The sequence below is a fragment of the Euleptes europaea genome, chromosome 17 (genome assembly GCF_029931775.1).
Source record: "Euleptes europaea isolate rEulEur1 chromosome 17, rEulEur1.hap1, whole genome shotgun sequence".
Lineage (NCBI taxonomy): Eukaryota > Metazoa > Chordata > Lepidosauria > Squamata > Sphaerodactylidae > Euleptes > Euleptes europaea.
In genome coordinates this window covers 7580868-7599556 of record NC_079328.1, presented here as the reverse complement: position 1 = coordinate 7599556, position 18689 = coordinate 7580868, and the positions used below count along the sequence as shown (strand labels likewise).

The 18689-nt window shown below is 45.9% G+C and overlaps 1 protein-coding gene across 2 annotated transcripts in view; it reads right to left on the bottom strand.

Annotated features, from left to right (window-relative positions):
* Positions 1–14413, bottom strand: part of ADCY2 (adenylate cyclase 2) — a 172211-nt gene extending 157798 nt beyond the window's left edge. Inside the window, exon 1 of one of the 2 annotated variants that reach the window (XM_056862975.1) lies at positions 14291–14413. In XM_056862975.1, the coding sequence (XP_056718953.1) occupies positions 14291–14341 (51 nt within the window). In that variant the 5' untranslated portion in view covers positions 14342–14413. The remainder of the gene's footprint in view (positions 1–14290) is intronic. The other variant, XM_056862974.1, reaches the window with a different exon arrangement.
* Positions 14414–18689: the final 4276 nt, after the last annotated feature.

Genomic DNA, 18689 nt, shown 5'->3' with positions numbered 1-18689 from the left:
GAAATAAGTAGGCCAAATTTGGTATTGCAGATTCTTTATTGTCTCCCATCATATCTGGAAAATTGCGTATACGAAGGTTGGTCTCTTTCACTCTCATCTCCATCATTGCCATTTGATTTTTTGCCGCCATCTGATCCGCTTGTATTGTTTCAATCTGTTTTTCTTGGCTTGTTAATTTTTTCTTTGTGTCCTTGTGCTCATCCATCACTTTCTTAATTGATACATCCATCGCTTGCATATCTGTCTTCATAACAATCATTTGAGTTTTTACTTCTTTCAAGTCTCCAGTGACCACATCCAACTTCTGATTAATAGCTTGGGATGCTTGACCAAGATTTGTCATCATAGAAGTCAACTGTGCCATCTGTGTAGACATTTGTTCAAACTGTTTATTTGTTGCCTCAGTTTGTTTAGTTAGCATGTCCTGTAACTTTTTTTTCCATGGTCGAGGTTTGTAAAGAGTCCCTTAGTTTAGTATAGGCAGGGCTGTGTAGTGAGCCAGAGCGGGATCGAGACATTTACATTCAAAAAAAGCTGGTAAAATACATGTCCACCGACAGGGCCTTTAAGGTGCTGGTTAAAAGATGATAGTTCAAAGATCAGCCTAATAATTTTTTCGGGTTGAAAAGAGTCGAAATTGGCTTTAAAATTGCATTTTAAAGTTTTAAAATTCCAGTAAGTTTTTTCGGTCGCTCTAGATCGGATTAATCAGGAAGTAAACAGGAAGTTACTAGTGCTGCAGACCTTCTATCGCCTCTTCTCGATGGTTATTCCTTCAGGAATGATTTGAAAGTAACTCGAGTGCGACGGATATTCAGTCCCGCGGCTACTTCCTGTTATTTTAGTTCCAATGATAGAGAGGGTGTTATAGAGAGTCTTCCGTTCCAGGCACTCCCTTACTGCAAACGTGGCAGGAATTCGCCGGAAAATCAGGAAGAGAGATCACCCTCCCCTTCCTTCGGACCTTCTCATTGGTGATAATTCTTGTCAGTCTAAAAGGTATCCTTCCGACTCTTTGTTATGGTTTAGGCTGATCGATCCGATAAGGCTCCTGTCGCTAATCCCGATGACTAACTCAGATCAAACTTTTTCAGTTCGGATTATGGAGGGGTGGGGTCCCAGAAATATTCTTATCAGCCCCCCGTCTGTTCAAATTTCTAGTAAGTAGACGAAGAGTTCTTTTGTACTCACTTGGGTGTCAAGAGGTGAGGTTCTTTTCTTTATGTAGTCCTTATGTTGGTATTAAGGCGGTGGAGGGTAGAGCTTGCTGCCAAAGTTGCGTTTTGGCGATGTCCTTCCCTAGTGCCCTCGCAGGACCGGCGTCTAGGACTCCGAGGGGCTTAAAAAAGCCCCCTCAGAGTACCTAGGAGGTCAAACCACGTTTGCGGGCTGCAGGGAGTTCCTGCTTTCCAACCCACTTGCAAGGGTTGGATTGGGGTATCTATGTACCCCAAAAATAACGCAAACTTGGATTTCTCCCAGGACAACCTGGGGAAATGGAGTGCTCTCTCCAACGGCACCACCGGAAGCCCATAAAATATGTATTTTTGGATGAAAAATTGGGGGAGGGACAGAACATCTACACATGGATAATCAAAGAAATGATGATGGAATGGAGCCAGGGAAATTCACTCATCCCTTGGTTTAGTCTTTGATCAAATACTAAGGATCTAATGTAACACACAAACAATGCCAAACCTTTTGGCAATAGCAAGCAAAATGCTACTAAATTCAGCGTTGAGTGGGGAAATTGCTCCCAAATATCCAACTGAGTCCTATTTTATTTAAAAGGGGGAAATTACTGTAATACAGGGGTCCCCGACGTGATGCCCATGGGCACTATGGTGCCTGCCAAGACCTTTTCTGGGGCCCGCCACATGTTTTAGGACATCAGTGGGGCCAGGCAGGGCTTTTGCCCAGGAAGACTTCTGATTGACTATTGGCAATTTGATTGGCTGTGCAGATTTTTTTTAAATGCTGCATTTGCAGCAGCTGCCACCACGGCACAAGAATCTACAGTACGTAACTGAAGTTAAGCTGTGGCAATCATTTTTTTTTTTAACATCAATGAGCACTTGGCCATGGGCTTCAGAGGGTGGCATGGCGCACTCAAAGAATACACAAGAGTCATAATAATTATTTTGTTAAGCCAGAAGTAACACAGAGGGCTTTAAGACTATCCATTAAGACCAAGAAGGCCAAAAGGTTTCCTCATCCAGGAGCCAATCTTTCAAAAACCAGGAGGATGCTAGTGCCTGGCTTTGAATCATTCTAGATTCAAATGCTGATTCACACATCACAGTTTGGAGTTTGGGGTTTCAGCCCTGTGTCAGGCACAAGTTGAGAGTTCTCTCCAATTCCTGCATGTGTGTCAATTTGAATCAGGAGTCGGACCACAGCACACACGGAGAAGGGACCTCAGCCCTCCTCCCCCTGTGCTGTTTTCCCAGCCTGAAACAGTCCTGGGAGAATGGGGGGGGGGGCACTACTGAGGAAACCTGTATGTTGTGTATGGATGTCAAATTTCTAGAAATTTTGAAGCTGTGGGGGAAAAATATGTTTTTTCTGTTCCCCCCATAATAAAATGGAAATTTGAGAGGAAACACATGCAGAATTTAAAACCTCCACTTATTTTGCTGACTCCACAACATTAAATGCAGCATTAGGCAGCATATAACATTGTACATTGAGTACCCAGCTTGCTGGGGGTAAAAGGAAGATGACTGGGGAAGGCACTGGCAAACCACCCCGTAAACAAGAGTCTGCCTAGTAAACGTCGGGATTTGACGTCACCCCATGGGTCAGGAATGACCCGGTGCTTGCACAGGGAAACTGTACCTTTTTTAACATTGTACTAATTGACATATTTATGAAATTTAGAAAGATAACCACCCTAATTTTCTACAAATACATCCGAAACTTGAGACAGAGCTTAGCAGATGAATCTTAATTTTTGCCATCTGAACAGTGGGGGTGGGGGTGGGGAGTTAAAATTAGAAAGCCAACTAAAGTAAGGAGTTTTTGTCAGTGTTCCCCTAAATTTCACAATTTTTACATCAGAAAGATTAGATTTTCAGTGTTTAAAACCCTTTAAAAGCTTTTACTCATTACCAAGGGGGTGGGGGGGACATTTTATAGGAATTTCCCTCCCCAATTCTCCCCCACTGAAAATTTTCCATTGAAAAACCAAAAAACGTACTGAGGTTGTCCCCAAATTTCTCCAGATTTTTCTGGGCCTTCCCATATCTACCCATGTGTATGCTACAGAATTTATCTTAGAAGATGTCCACTTAGGAGTTATTCCACCTTCTTTTACACACAAGAGGGAAGACCTATTCTAAGAGGCTGCCCTGCCCTTTTGCTAATGGCAGCTTTGAGCATTCCATTTCTCTATTACGTTCCCACAGAACAAAATGTTTTATAAAAACTGAGTTCTAGCACCAATAGGCAGTGAGACACATGTAATGTCCTGGCCCAGAAATGTTTCCTCAATAGAGCAGTATAAATTAGGACAATGTACTCTAATAAATTGAAGATGGTTAAAACGCTTGTCTCCTTAAACAAGAATGTGACGATACATTCCTCACCACCTACGTTGCATTCTAAGCAATACCTTAAAAGCAAGTCCTGGGTCAGGAAAGGTTAAGGCCACAGGCCTGATTCAGGATAAGGCAGCTTCAATCAGGATTCTCAGGGTGCAAAATCCAATATTGGTTTTATACTTAAAATGTGTTCTGACCTCCCCCCACCCCATACACGAAATGTTGCTGAGAATTTTTAAAAGGAAAGTCCAGCGGCACCATAAAGACTAACATTTATCCATTACTTGACGGAAGATTTAGCAAAATCCCCCAATCAGATCGACTTTGTCCCTGTGGCAGTAATTGTGTTGAAAATGTTGTCCATGTTTTAATCTATTGTAGTTTCTATTCAGAAATTTGTAATGAACTACTAAGCCTTCTGCAGACATGTAGACTGAATACTTCCGACTCCTGTAACGCTTCCTTTCTATTGAATAATTGTTCGCTCCATGTTCTGGAGAGGGTAGCAAAAATTTTAAAGTGTGCTATAAAACACTGCAAATCAGTTAAATAGATGGATGTATTAACTTACAACACTATCTTATGCAAGTGTCTTTTAACCATTTTGTAATGTTATATCTCAAATATATTTTTACATGCTACCCTATGTATAGTGATTTTATGCCAATAAAGGACGATATGACTAACATTTATTTCAACATGAGCTTTCATGAGTCACAGCTAGGGTTGCCAACTCTTGAGTTGGGAAATTCCTGAAGATTTAGAGGCAGAGTTTTGGGAGAGTGTTGTTTTGGGAGTGGAGGGAGCTCTGAGAGTATGTGATGCCACAGAGGAGGAGAGTTGGTTTTTATACCCTACTTTTCTCTACCTTAAGGAGTTTCAAACCAGCTTACAATCTCCTTCCCTTCCTCTCCCCACAACAGACACCTTGTGATGTAGGTGGGGCTGAAAGAGTTTGGAGAGAATGACTAGCCCAAGGTCACCCAGCAGGCTTCATGTGGAGGAGTGGGGAAACCAACCCAGTTCTCCAGATTAGAGTCCACTGCTCTTAAGCAGTACATCACACTGCCATTTTCTCCAGGGGAACTTATCTCTGTAGTCTGGAGGTAATTCTGAAAGAAGTTCAGGTTCCACCTGGAGGGTGGCAACCCTAGTCATAGCCCACTTCTTCAGATAAGATGTGTGGAGGAAAATCTTAAGGGGAAATCTTACAGGGAAGGTTGGGGGGCGGAGCCAAGGCTTGGTGTGAATTGATCCATCATCAGTGCAGTTACTGACTATATAAATCCACAACGAAAAGAGATACCCAGATGAAAACAAAACAGCAAGCCTCACACAAAGACCTTCTCTGGTCACTATTCCACATACACCCTAGAACATGCCCCTGAATCTTCTGAAAGGCACAACAGGGATTCTTATAAATTATAACTGGATCAGTTTTAGATTATGGTTGTAGTCCAATAATGGGTCTAAAATAACCCTTTTCACATCTTCCCAATGGCTTTGAATGACTCATGTGAGTCTTCCATTTTATGATTCCCACAGTCTAGGGTTGTGCATATCGATAAACCAGAGTCGAAAATCAGCCGAAAAATTGTCATTCCGGCTTATTTTCGGCTCAGGTTTGTGTGTGTGTTAAGTGCCGCCAGGTCGCTTCCGACTCATGGTGACCCTATGAATCAATGTCCTCCAAAATGTCCTATCTTTGACAGCCTTGCTCAGATTTTGCAAATTAAGGGCTGTGGCTTCCTTTATTGAGTCAATCCATCTCTTGTTGGGTCTTCCTCTTTTCCTGCTGCCCTCAACTTTTCCTAGCAGGATTGTCTTCTCCAGTGACCCTTGTCTTCACATAATGTGACCAAAATACGATAGCCTCAGTTTAGTCATTTTAGCTTCTAGGGTCAGTTCAGGCTTGATTTGATCTATAACCCACTGATTTGTTTTTTTGGCCATCCACGGTATCCGTAACACTCTCCTCCAACACCACATTTCAAAACAATTTACTTTCTTCCTATCAGTTTTCTTCAATGTCCAGCTTTCACACCCATTCATAGTAATAGGGAATACCATGGCATGAATTAACTTGATCTCGGTGGCCAATGACACATCGTTACACTTAAGAATCATTTCTAGCTCTTTCATGGCTACCCGTCCCAATCTCAATCTCCTTCTGATTTCTTGGCTGCAGTCTCCCTTTTGGTTGATGATGGAGCCAAGGAATAGAAAGTCTTCAACAATTTCAATTTCCTCATTGTCAATCTTAAAGCTACAAAAAGTCTCCATAGGCTTTAATGGGCTGAATTTTTTCGGGAAACCTGGAAAAAAGGTGAATCCCCATGTTTACTGGTATGGGAATTCAGCTTATTTTGGGTTTCCCAAAAAAATCAGGCCCATAAACCAGAACACGAATTTTACTGACCCCCTCCCCCAAGCCCTACCACAATCCTGAGGCCCATTAGGCTCAGAGATCTTGACTGGCCCAATGTTACCAGGTGAGCTTCAGTTCTGAACACTGGATGTCAATCCACTGCATCCCACTGGTCCCTAACATTTGTGACGAACAGGAGCAAGTCAAACATTTTGTGGGTTTGTCACTTTGCTTAATGAACTTGTTTCTGTAGCCCACTTTCAAAAGCACTTTGCGGATCACAATAGACAGCAGAAATGCTGCATGTGGCTACACACCTGATTTACATGTTTAAGAGCCACACAGATATCCAGCATGTTGATTAGATCTGTTCTGCTAGTGGAAGCAGAAGGACCTGTCCCCTGATGCAAGATGCCAAACGTCTTGCATCCAAGGAAGTCTCCTTTTGATGAAGGAAAGCAGAAAAGATGTGAGATCCAACCTTTAATATTTTCCCCTCTAGTGTTCTCCTCTCTCCAGTTTCTCATTTGCATTATAGAGCTTTTATAATAGTTGGTGCTTAACACAAAATGTACAGTATGCCTAATAAAACGCTGTAAAGTTGGTAAATACAATCCATTTTGGAGGTTGTCCCACTTAAGTCACCCAGTGATTCCAGGTGAGCAAAAAAAGTCATTTTTTCAAGTACAGCCAATTCTCTTTGGCATTTTTCTAGCTCTCTCCTGAATCCTTTCAGTTTTTTATCATCCTTCTTCAACTGTGCTCCCTCACACTCAACACAATATTCTAAATAAGGTCACTAGGAGCACAGAACCCCAGAGAATGTCTGATTAACAGGACTCATGGGAGACACTAGGACTTTGTAATGTGTGAGTTGGTCATGAGTAATAAATAGGGTTGTCAACCTCCAGGTGGGGCCTGCAGATCTCCCAGAATTACTCCCAGATCAATCCCCCTGGAGAATATGGCTGTTTTGGAGGGTGGACTCTATGGTCATTTATGCAGGGGAAACTTGTGTTTGGTTTGCTGCACAGTTTTCTGCTCCAAATTCTCAAACATCATATGCATGAGGCATTCCCCCCATTCCAGGAGTACCTAGTTAGGCATCCCCAGTGAATCACGGAGCTTCTGAGTCCCTCCCTGAAAACGCAGCCTTGTTGCACTTTACTTGGAGGGGGCGGGTCAGCTCTTAAAGGGGCTGCGGGTGCTTTTGCTGGGTATTCCTCCCCACCTTTCTTCAACAGCTCCCCTTTAATATATACCAGACCCAAATGTTAGTAGGAACGAAATGGTAGTCCAAGTGGGTGCACTGAGGGAAAGAGTTCTGGAAAACATCTACAGACAGAAGAGAAATGGTAGCGAGTTGTTTTTTTTTATATCTGTTGTGGTCAGTGTTAAGAACAGTTTGTTGGTTCTGTACCTCAGTCCCTTGTAATATTTATTTTACAAAGTCTGAAGCAGCAAATATTACAAAGACGCTTTACTAGACAGTTTTGTCAATCAGTCTTTGGTATGGCCCACAGACCATTCAGAAGCAGGAAAAAAACAGGAAAAAAAGTTCCATAAAAGGGGTCTAAATTATGGCTGGAAAAGTACCGGCTAAATTTACAGTAAGAGTTGTTCAACCAGGGTGGATAAAAATCGTTTTTTTTTAATCAAAAATTGTATTTTTTATTTAATTTTTAAAAGAAATTTTAAATAGGATTTTAATAAAATGCTTTTTGAGGAAAAATCTGTCTAAAGATAGTTTTCTATTTAAGATACATTATAGTTCAAAGGTTATTCATCATGAAATAAGGATTTGTTTTAAATTATGAAGCGTGAGGTTGTATATTCACACAATATTTAATTTTTTTGGTTAATGAATTTCATTAATCCATTCACAACGTCATGCTCTTCCAGAGGTTTCTGTAAGATTACTTTAGGCAATTTTTCTATCTAGAAGATATTATCACAGATGCTTGGTTTTGCAGTTCTCAAAACTAGGAATTTGTGTCTGGAGAAATAACACCTCTTCTTCATGGCAAAAATGTTATCAAATAAACATACAGAGTTGAGGGGAAAGACCTTAATCTCATTTCTCCGCTGCAAATCTATGTACACAGAATCAGCCCCTTACCTCTTAAGTGCTAAGTTTCAAGACGTTCAATGAATAGCAGATTGTTTGGAGTGGAACAGATCCGCACAAGGAGCTAAGTGAGAGGAGGGAGGGGCAAGCAGTAAAAATGAAAGGGAAACCTTTTGAGCAGAATACTCCACAAGTCTTGGGGTCTTTGTATGCATAGCCTGAGGTTTATCATATTATTCTCTCCCTGGAGGAGAAAATCTATAATGGCAGCCCATAAAAGAGACCCAGTTTGGGAATATTTTAATGACGTTTATCTACCTATGGGTAGGGCAGGCATGTGTGCAAAATGCAAACACTGCAACAAAGAAATGCAAGGCCTGGTTGCCCAAATGAAACAGCATCATGAGAAGTGTTGTTTATGTAGAAAACCATGATTTAAATCAAGTCTTACTGACTAGTGATTTAAAGCGTTATTTAAATCGATTTGATTGTTTAACAGTGTGTTCAACAGTGGAATCAGCTACCTAGGGAGGTGGTGAGCTCCCCCTCACTGGCAGTCTTTAAGCAGCGGCTGGACAAACACTTGTCAGGGACACGCTGGGCTGATCCTGCATTGAGAAGGGGGTTAGACTAGATGGCCTGTATGGCCCCTTCCAACTCTATGATCCCATTATTCTACTCTATGCATTATAAACATAGAATTTCGACATGCATTGTTTGTCCTATTACATCTAACACTTTAAGGGTTATAATCTGAATAATTTATACACTGGACATTATCTCAGCATTTAAAAAATATTTCTAGTAGAAAGATATCCAGTGATCCAAAGCCTCTGGTTCAGCATTGAATGGCAGATGTGCCCAAGTACAAAGATTCCCTTTGCCTGTAAAGCAAAACTACCTGTGTTGCATGCACAAGCAGTTCAATGGCAAACACGTTCCCTCTTTCAGCAGAGAATCATAGAATCACAGAGTTGGAAGGGACCACCAGGGTCATCTAGTCCAACCCCCTGCACTATGCAGGAAATTAACAACTACCTCCCCCCACAGCATACTGTTTTACTGTTAACCATTCACAAACAAACCTCCTAAATATATTCAGTTCAGTTTTTATCACGGCCCACAGGCCATTCAGAAGCAGGGAAAAAAAAGACTTTTACCCAATTAATTACTTACGTAAAATCTCAGCCTACATCACTCATCTTAAACGAATGAACTGTTTATAGATTAAAATCAGAGTAGGTTATATACAGAACGTTAACTCTGCCCATTATTTTCATTACAGAGAATAGAAACTTAGCCACAGATATAACAGTTCTTTGGTCAGTTCCTGCCTGTAAGATTTTTAAAGACTGCTACTCAGAGAATAGGTTTTTTCTCAACCAACAGTTTCCAATAAACCCAAGCATGCCTGTATATAAAGTCTACAACGGAAAAACACGTGAACCAATGTTTCAATCAGATTCACATAGCAAAGACAGAATCTATGACTAGATGGAATGTTATTATATCTTTCTGTCAAGAATGCTGATGGTAGCAATGTTAAATCTAGCCAGTGTAAATGCATGGCAACATCTTGGAACAGTTAGTATTGATAGACAGCATGCATATTGCTGTGTGATCATTTGAGCGAAGATGAATAGCAGAGAAGATACATTGACTTTAGCCAATGTTTCTTGAAAGTCAATATCTTTATATGGTCTTTGATCCTAAATATATTATAAATGAACTGTTTTTCCTTCTTCTCTGCGATAGGTCCAGAATGCCAATGTCAAACTAAACTATCAGATTCATAGCACCTTTCCTGGCTTCTGCCAATACATATTGTGGGACACAACAGCATTCCATAACCTCTCAGTTAGTTCTGCCACACATACCACAGAGAACATTTTTAAAGTCAGCTATGAAGGACTTCGAAGTAAAAAAGTTTGAAAAGGGTATGTGAAATGTTTCAACACAGGGTCTTATATCCACCTACTCTGCTCAAGTTTGAAACTTTCCTCCAACCAAAGAGGAATTCATCAAACTTGGCAAAGCAGAGTGGTAGGATAACAAACCAGGATGCTAAAATGGATTTCAGTCCTATAAAACTAGGAACAATAACCTTGTATTCCACAGAACTCTACCCCCCTTTAACCAAGTGTTCTGTATACTCAACTTTGAGTGTATAAATAGCCAGTGTATGTGGGGTTGGGGGAGAGAGAATCCATCTATCTTAGACTGAAAGATGGCAGACCTAATTTACCTCAAGCTATCCGTTCTCTAGCTCCCTTTGATTTGTATCCAGTCTGAAAATGCCAAACTTCATATTCTGTATCAACAAAACCTTGAAGCCCTATTATACCCCAGTAAGTAACTTTCCATGGCTCACAGCTGTCCATGACTTGGGTGACCTAGTTTAGTCAAGTAACTCTGCTGGAGCAAAATCACTGCTCATTCAACTCTTATGCAAAATTGTGTGCAGGGTGGGTGGGGGTGGGTGGGGGGACAGGATGATTCTACCCAGTTCTTGCAAAAACCCTTTGCTTCAAATGCAAAGTCCAGTTGACTGCCACACCAAGCCCTGGTTCGCACATGCATGTTCAGTGCCTGCAACATCAAATGGTGATTTGCATGTGTGAAGGGTCATCTCAGATCTCATACCATAGAAACAACATTCTTATATGACACATACAATGCCTGTCACCAGAGTCAGTTCACTCATTCAACTTCTCTCAGCAGTTAAATATACAGTGATCTGATGTATTTTAATGTGTATATCTGTGTGGATACATGTACTGTAATGTACATATATTTTACACACATACATATATACACCTGCCCTGTATGAATCAGTCTTAACCCAACTGCCCTAAAAGTTCAAAATCTGAACTTTAGAAACATTTAAAGTATTCTCACAATAAAAATAAGAACTGACAGACTGTATCGTTTTTTAATCTACCTAAAGTTTGGATCCTAGGTTGTAATCCTACAGCTGTCAACTTTACAGCTGTCAATTCCACTCTCCACAATTCGAACTTACTTCTAAACAAGCAGACACAGAACCAATTTATCTATATGGGCTGCAAGCCTGATAACCAGCCGGCACCCTGAAATTCTCCAGTGAGAGGAGAGAGCAGACAGCCAGGGCTTCTGCCCCCTCATTTCCCCCCTCTTCCTTCCTTCTCTCCTTCCACAACAAGCCAAATTTCATGTGAGTGGAACAGGCAGAGGGAGGGATGCATACAAAAAGACCAGGAAGGGTGAGAATGGGCAGAAGGAGGCAGTTCCAAGAGATGTTCAAGGTACAGAGCAGTTTTCTCTGCTGCAACTTTGAATTTTATGTCAGAATGGCAATTTCCATGACTGTTCTCGAAAATGAAGGACTCAAGCTTAGCTCAGTTTATAGGCTGAAAAGTCTGGCACCAGACAACACAACTTATTTCCCTCCATTCCTGCTCCTTCAGAAGTCCGTAGCAAACCTCCCATCAATTTTTAATGGGAATGGGATTGCAGCCTTGGCAGCAAGTGAGGAATCTCTCAAACAACGGCCAGTTTTCCTCTCCTGAAAATGAGACTTTTACCCGCAGAAAGCCCTTACCTAGCTAGCCTGAGCTTGTCAGATCTCGGAAGCAGGGTTGTCCCCGGTTAGTTTTTGGCTGGGAGACCAATAAAGAAATCTAGGGTTGCTACATAAAGGCAGGCAATGGCAAACCATCTCTGAACGCCTGTTGCCTTGAAAACCCTACAGGGTTGCCATAAGTCAGTGGAAATTTGACAGCACTTTACACGCCCACCCCTACAGAAAATCTCATGTGTGTGGCAAATCATCTGAGGCCCTCTGAGGCTGGTTTCTGAGTATTCAAAATCAAGTGGGGGCAAGGGGGGGGGAGATGGAATGTGCAGAATGGCTCCTTCAACATCTTCCTAGGATAAATCCCTTTTTTAAGGGTGTTGGGTTCCCAATGCAGTTTTGGAGCTTTAAATCCCATCTCTTGAAAAAGCGAAATGCCAAAGCAGCTGATCTGTCAGTGGGAAGGAAGCCAAGCAAATGAATTAGAGGAATTAAAACTGTACTGCAAACCTAAGGGTGCTTACTTGGCTGTAAGCACCACTGAAATGCCGTCTCGTGGATGACCAAGTGTTGTCGCGTTTGCTTATTCCACTGGCAGTCCATTAATAGGCTACTGAAAGCTCAGGACCAGGAGTTAGAAAGCACCCCTAAAGCAATCCTTGGGGATAAGGTCTATTAACTGTCCGACCTCTCTGCTATTTACACGAATGTATACAGATTACCCCAGGGAGCACAACAGCATTTTGTGCTGAGAACTGCTGTTAAGGCAGCAAGTAACTACAAAGCACAGAGGCAGAAAGTGGCCTGGTTTGGTCTCTGGACAACCCTACGGGTCAGTACATAGTAGCAGCAGCATCTCTGCTGTTAGCTGTTTTTACTGTGCAGAAAAAGACCACGAAGTTATCTATCAATATAAAGGGGGGAAAGCAGCACCCGCTCGAAAAACGGGGGAGGATTTACAAAACTGCAGTTGAAGAGATCACAACAGAGAGAAGGAGAAACAGCTGAGATGCAAGAAAGATTCCGATCCTATCCACACCTGACCGGGAAATGTATCCACTGGGGGTGGGGGGAGACTTGCTTAATAATTATCCACTCTATTACACTGTAAACTAACCAATAAGCAGTGGCCGAATGCAAAGACTAAACATAGTCATGAGGTGAAAGCAATAGCTGTTAAGTTGCTCATAGGCAGTGCTTTGGAGGGGGGATTTAAAAAGTTTTACCCCAAAAAAGTAATTTCCTCCCTGTTGACCTGTGGTCCCTGGAGCATGGCCAGCATATGGCAAACAGTAAGCAATGTGCATCAACCCTCTCAACAAGGGAGGTTTTCTGTTAGATATCTACTGGCCACAAAATGCTTTAAGTTATAGCCCACAGAGAGATTTATTTAAAAACCAAAATCCCAATCAGAACGCAATCAACTCATTCTGAATTAACGTGGGATGCAAACTGAATTTTTCAGCTTGGGATCCATCAAGCTCAGGATAATTCAGCTTGCAAGTAGAGGGAGGGGGTTACCGAACTTTGTATTCCCAGCAATGTATTAAGAGTTTGAAAATGTTATAAAAAACATCACTTTAAAAGGGTTTTTGAATACCACGGCTTATAAATGGTTGGAAGATGTCTTCACAGCTAAAGGGGCCAAACAAAGTGCAAACAGTATTTTTTTATAACGTTTTCAAACTCTTAATACATCCGTGGGAATACACAGAAAGTGTGAACAGTATTTTTTATAACATTTTCAAACTCTTAATACATTGCTGGGAATGCAAGTGTGGCAACCCTCGGAAACTGTACAGAGCAGCAAGGGGTGCTGGTAGCTTTGTAAGTGTTTTCTTTAGAGACGAGAGGGCAGCTTCTGAGTGAAAACACCCGGCCTTCTAACCTTAGTATGGGGCCATGCAGTTGTGAAGAAGGGGCACCGTGCCCATGCGGTCAGTCCACTTAATATTTTTATTCCCGTCCCTTCCAATGGACTAAGGTTGGGCGCTGTGGGGCTCTCCCCGCCTGTGTAGAAATCGACACAACAATCCAGCAAAATAGGTTAGCAGAGCAACTGGCCCCATGCAGCCTGGGGGGGGGATTTGAACCTGGATCTCCCTGGTCCTGCCCCAGCACCCTAACCACTATCACAGCGCCGGCTCTGTGTGGCACTCTGCCTTCCAAGCAGCCCACAGGTCCCAGCTCATGCTGACAACAGGAGAGAGATTTGAAAACAGCCCACAACAAAGTCTTCGCAGCCCCCCCCCCATTCAAAATAAACCAAGAAACCCACCCAACACTTAAAGCAAGGTGCTGGGATTCACTGACACCCTCCAGTCTGAAATCTCTACGCCAACATTCCAGTTTCCTGAGCACCCAATGTAGAGACAGAACAGCTCTTTGCACAAGCTCAGACACACATCTTTTCCATCTCCTCCAGGGCCGATGGAAGCACCCCTAGGGTCTCTAGGGTTGGGACGCCCCCCCTGCCCTACCCTACCCTCCCCTCCCCCGGGGCTCCGTCCAACCCCCGATTCTCTCTGCAGGGAGCCTGGCAGCTGCGAAAGCGTGCTGCCCCGGCTGGCCGGGCCGTCCAGACAAGCAGCTCCCGCGCATCGGGTGGGGGCAAAAGCCCTGGTTCCGGACGCGCTCTGCACGCGCCCCGAAGCGCCTTCGCCCCGGGCAGCGGGTGGCGGGAGCCGCGCGGCGGAGACGGAGCGCGGGCGCGGCGGGGCTGGGCTGTGGAGGCCGCCCCGTCGAGGCGGGCCACTTACCAGGCCGGCGGCGGCGAAGAAGAGGGCGAGCAGGGCGAGGCAGGCGCCCATCACGATGAGCAGCAGGAAGACGAGCAGCGGGTGCTGCTGGCTCAGGCAGTAGTACGACTCGTACAGCCGGTCGCGGCGCCACCCCGCCGCCGGCGCCCCCCCGCCGCCCCCCTCGCCCCCCAAGCCCGGGGGGGCGGCCGCGGCGCCGCGCTCCAGCCACTCGCCCGGCCTCCCCATGGCTGCGCGGCGGCCGCCCAGGACGCGCCACCCCCGAGCAGCAGCCCCGGCGTGCGGGGGCGAGCGGGAGGGAGGCAGCCGGGCAGGCGGGCAGCGCGCGGCTGGAGGGGGCGGACCGGCGGGCAGCGGAGACCGGCGAGAGACGAGCGAAGCGCCTCCCCGCTCGGACGCAGGGGGGATGGAGGAGGAGGAGGAGGAGGAGGAGGAGGAGGACCGGGCTGCCCTCCCCGTCCAACCTGCCGCCGGCGCTGCGCCGCTCGCTTGGCGCGCCAGCCCCAAAGCGGGCAGCCACTCCGGCGGACGCTTCGGGCTCCCTGCCCGCGCCCCGGGGGTGGGTGGGTGGGTGGGTGTGTGTGTGTGGGGTGGGGATGGGGGGTCGTGGGAGGAAGCCGGTCCCGACAGCTGCGGGGCGCCCGTTTGCCAAAGGCCAGCCGCCGCGACCCTTGGGGCCCTGGCAGGGGCCACCGCTTCGAGGCTGAGCCGAGGCGTGACAACGCGACAGCGAAGCCCGGCTGGGAAGGGCTCGCGACGGGGAGCGCGCCCCCCCAGCCCTCGGGACCCCGGCCCACCCACCCTCCCTCCCTGGAAAGCGGAGCCCCCAGCTTTGCGGCGGGACTGGCTTCCGGACGACGCCTGCGCAGGGTTGCAACAGAGCTGGCCCCGCGGCGGGTCTGGCCCCGCTCTCAAGCCGCCAGGGGTTGCCTTGCCCCCCCCCCCCCCGCACTCCAGTAGCACAACAGCCAGGCGAGGTTTCCCCGGCGGAGCGAAGCCGTCGGGTCTTGATCGACTACAGCGGGGCAGGCTTCATCCCGGGGGGGGGAAACGGTAGCAAACTGGCGCGGGGAAAGGTCCACAAGTCTGTTTGGGGGCGGGGGCGGGCTGTGGGTCCCTGGTAGAGCACCTGCTCGGCATGCAGAAGGACCCCAGGTTCGTTCCCCCGCATTTCCAGCTAAAAGGGTCAGGCAGTGGGTGATGTAAAAGAGAAGCTGCTGCCGGTCAGAGTAGGCAACGCCGGCTTGGATGGACCCGGGGTCTCGTCCCGTCAAGGGGACTTCAGGAGCGCTTATTATGGGAAAAGAGTGCTGCCCTCTCTGGCCTCTGTCAGTATTGCAGGCATAATCCCCTCCTTCAAGGCTTCAGTGCAACGGACAGGTTTGCTTTTCCCCAGGAACATCACGGTGCCCATTGAAATGCCGTCACCAGCAGAATACAGAAGTTGTTGGAAGAGATGGCTTTTGCCACATTTGAGGAATAACTGTGCTCCTGTTTCTGGCGGCGGGTAGGGAAGCCGGTGTAGAGACACTTGTTAGGCATGACAAGAATTCTTCAGCCAGTATGAGAGAGGGGGAGAGGGCTAGCCTTGCTTTGGGGGCCCTGGTTTAGAGATTGAGCATCTGCCTTGCCTGCAGAAGGTCTCAGGCTCAGTCTCCACCATCTCTAGTTAAAAGGATCAGGTTGTAAGTGATGTGAAATATCTCCTGCCTGTGCCCCTGGAGAGCTGCTACCAGTCTGAGTAGACAAGACTTTGGTCATTTATGCATGGTCGCTTTAACTGCCTTTATTCCCCGTTTCAGCCAGGATCAAAGTAACCCAGGTTGGGGGAAACTATAGGCTGGAATGATCAGGGATGAAACTGTGTGCTAATCGAACCATGAATACAGAAAAGCAGACTCCCACGTTCAAATCAAGTCCCACCCCTTTAAAGGTTGCTCTGTAATTGGCTGATTTGCAGTACTCACCCTGAGAGAAGATTTCCTTCCCCCCAGACCCAACTGCCACATAAAAAGCATTTTAAGAACAAAAAACAGAGCAATCTGAAAGAAGGGGGGGGGGAGAAATCCAAGCCTCCTTTTAAAAAAGCCTTTCATTTGCTCAGAAAGAGCTCCGAGGTAGCAGGAAGCACTTTACCCTGCCTCTTTACACACTGCTTCGTGATTGGCTGTGAGAGAAGCCAATCTTCTGTGCTTCCCCTGTTTGGCTGTCTGCATGCTGCCTTGAAGAGGGGTTTGGAAAAGGGTGGGGCGAAGCTCAACCCGAGAACAGAGTATGCATGCTCTGACTCCTGAATGAGCCAGGAAGCACGGTTTAATTCGGGCCAGAAGAGGAATGGGAAAAGCCGGGTTCGTTTTGCATTGAAACAGCGTTGAGCTTCCAAGGAATGAGACAGTGTGCATACTGAAAAATTTGATCCTGGCTGAAACAGGGAATAAAGGAGGGTAAAGCGACCATGCAAAAATGACCTTTCTTTGATGGACCAGTGGCCCAACTCAGTATGGCAGCTTCATGTGTTCATGTGCTGTGATTCTTGGCCTGTCTCATTGCATTCCCACTGAGACCTGAAGTGAGGACCATGAGTCCCCCAGAGTGTATCATCCAAAATAGGTAGATTGCCCTCTACAGCCTCCTTGGGGGAAGTGAAAGATGCCACAATAGTGTCAGAATAGGATGTGGGACACCCAGGTTTAAATCCTCACTTTGGCGTGGAACCTTGCTGGGTGACTTTTGGCCAGTCACATGCTATCACCTTAACCTGCCTCACAGGGTTGTTGTAGGGATAAAGCAGAGGAATGGGAAAAGACGGGGAGAAAGTCGGGGTATAAATGAAGAAAAAAATGAATAAAATAATACATTTTGGTCTTTAGGATACCCCCAAGAATCTATTTTATTTTGCTTCAGCAAGTGATCTGGGCCTTCCTAGTCACCAAAAATCGGGGTTTCTGGCCCAGTGAGTTAGAATAATAGAATCATAGAGTTGGAAGGGACCACCAGGCTCACCAACCCCCTGCACAATGCAGGAAATCCACAACTACCTCCCCCCCACACCCCCAGTAACCCCTACTCCATGCCCAGAAGATGGCCAAGATGCCCTCCCTCTCATGATCTGTTTAAGGTCATAGAATCAGCATTGCTAACAGATGGCATCTAGCCAGCGTGGTGGAGTGGTTAAGAGCAGTGGTTTGGAGTGGTGGAGTCTGATCTGGAGAACTGGGATTGATTCCCCACACCTCCACATGAATGGCGGAGACTAATCTGGTGAACTGGATTTGTTTCCTCACTCCTACACACAAAGCCAGCTGGGTGACCTTGGGCCAGTCACAGCTCTCTTAGAGCTCTCTCAGCCTCATCTATTTCACAGGGTGTCTGTTGTGGGGAGGGGAAGGGAAGGTGATTGTAAGCTGGTTTGAGTCTCCCTTAAGTGGTAGAGAAAGTCAGCATATAAAAAGCAACTCTTCTTCTGTGTGTGTGTGTAAAGTGCCATCAAGTCGAAGCTGACTTATGGCAACCCCTTTTGGGGTTTTCATGGCAACAGACTAACAAAGGTGGTTTGCCAGTGCCTTCATCTGCACAGCAACCCTAGTATTCCTTGGTGGTCTCCCATCCAAATACTAACCAGGGCTGACCTAGCCTCTGCTTAAAAACCTCCAGGGAAGGAGAGCTTACTGTGGTGAGAATTTTATAAAGAATGATTTGGGTTAAGAAGAACCATTTTACTAAGAGGGGACTTCCAGTAGAGACGCTGACCCAGCGCCATGTCCCCCGAGCTCGCTCGGAGGAACCAAGAGGCGTTTTGAATCGGGGCCCCATCAAAAAGCCCCATCTCCGATCCTGAACAGTGGATCGGAATGCAGGCAACCCCCTGCTGCCGCAGAAGAGCGGTTTGACTCCCAACCCCCTCCCATGAGAGCTCTCACTGAGGAGGAGGGTTGGTCGAAGTCCCGCCGGCTGAGGAGGACGTCCATCGCCACGAACGGCTCAAGGATAGAAGCTGTGATCTCTACCTTACACCAAATATCGAACACGTAAATAACAGAGAACCCCATCTCCCAATCTCCATGTAAGTTATATGAACTCCCTTTGCTTATCAAGTCTTATTTAAGACAACTGGAACTTTTAAAAATACGATTAAGACTTTGCACCCCATTACCCAGGACTTTAAATGATCTTCCGACTAAAAAGACTGTTTAATTAGCAAAAATTGAATTAGCAGGCAAATAAAAACAACCTGAAAGACTTGAGTGGCATCGACACCTTCCAATCGGCGGCTGCGGTGTGAAGGGGAGGAGGAGTATTTTTTAACTTTCGATTTCCCCGTTTGGCTATCTTGGAAGAGTCCTCCAGGCACATACTTAGGAAGTGACCTCTCTAGGACTTGGAAATCAAAGAGGAGGGT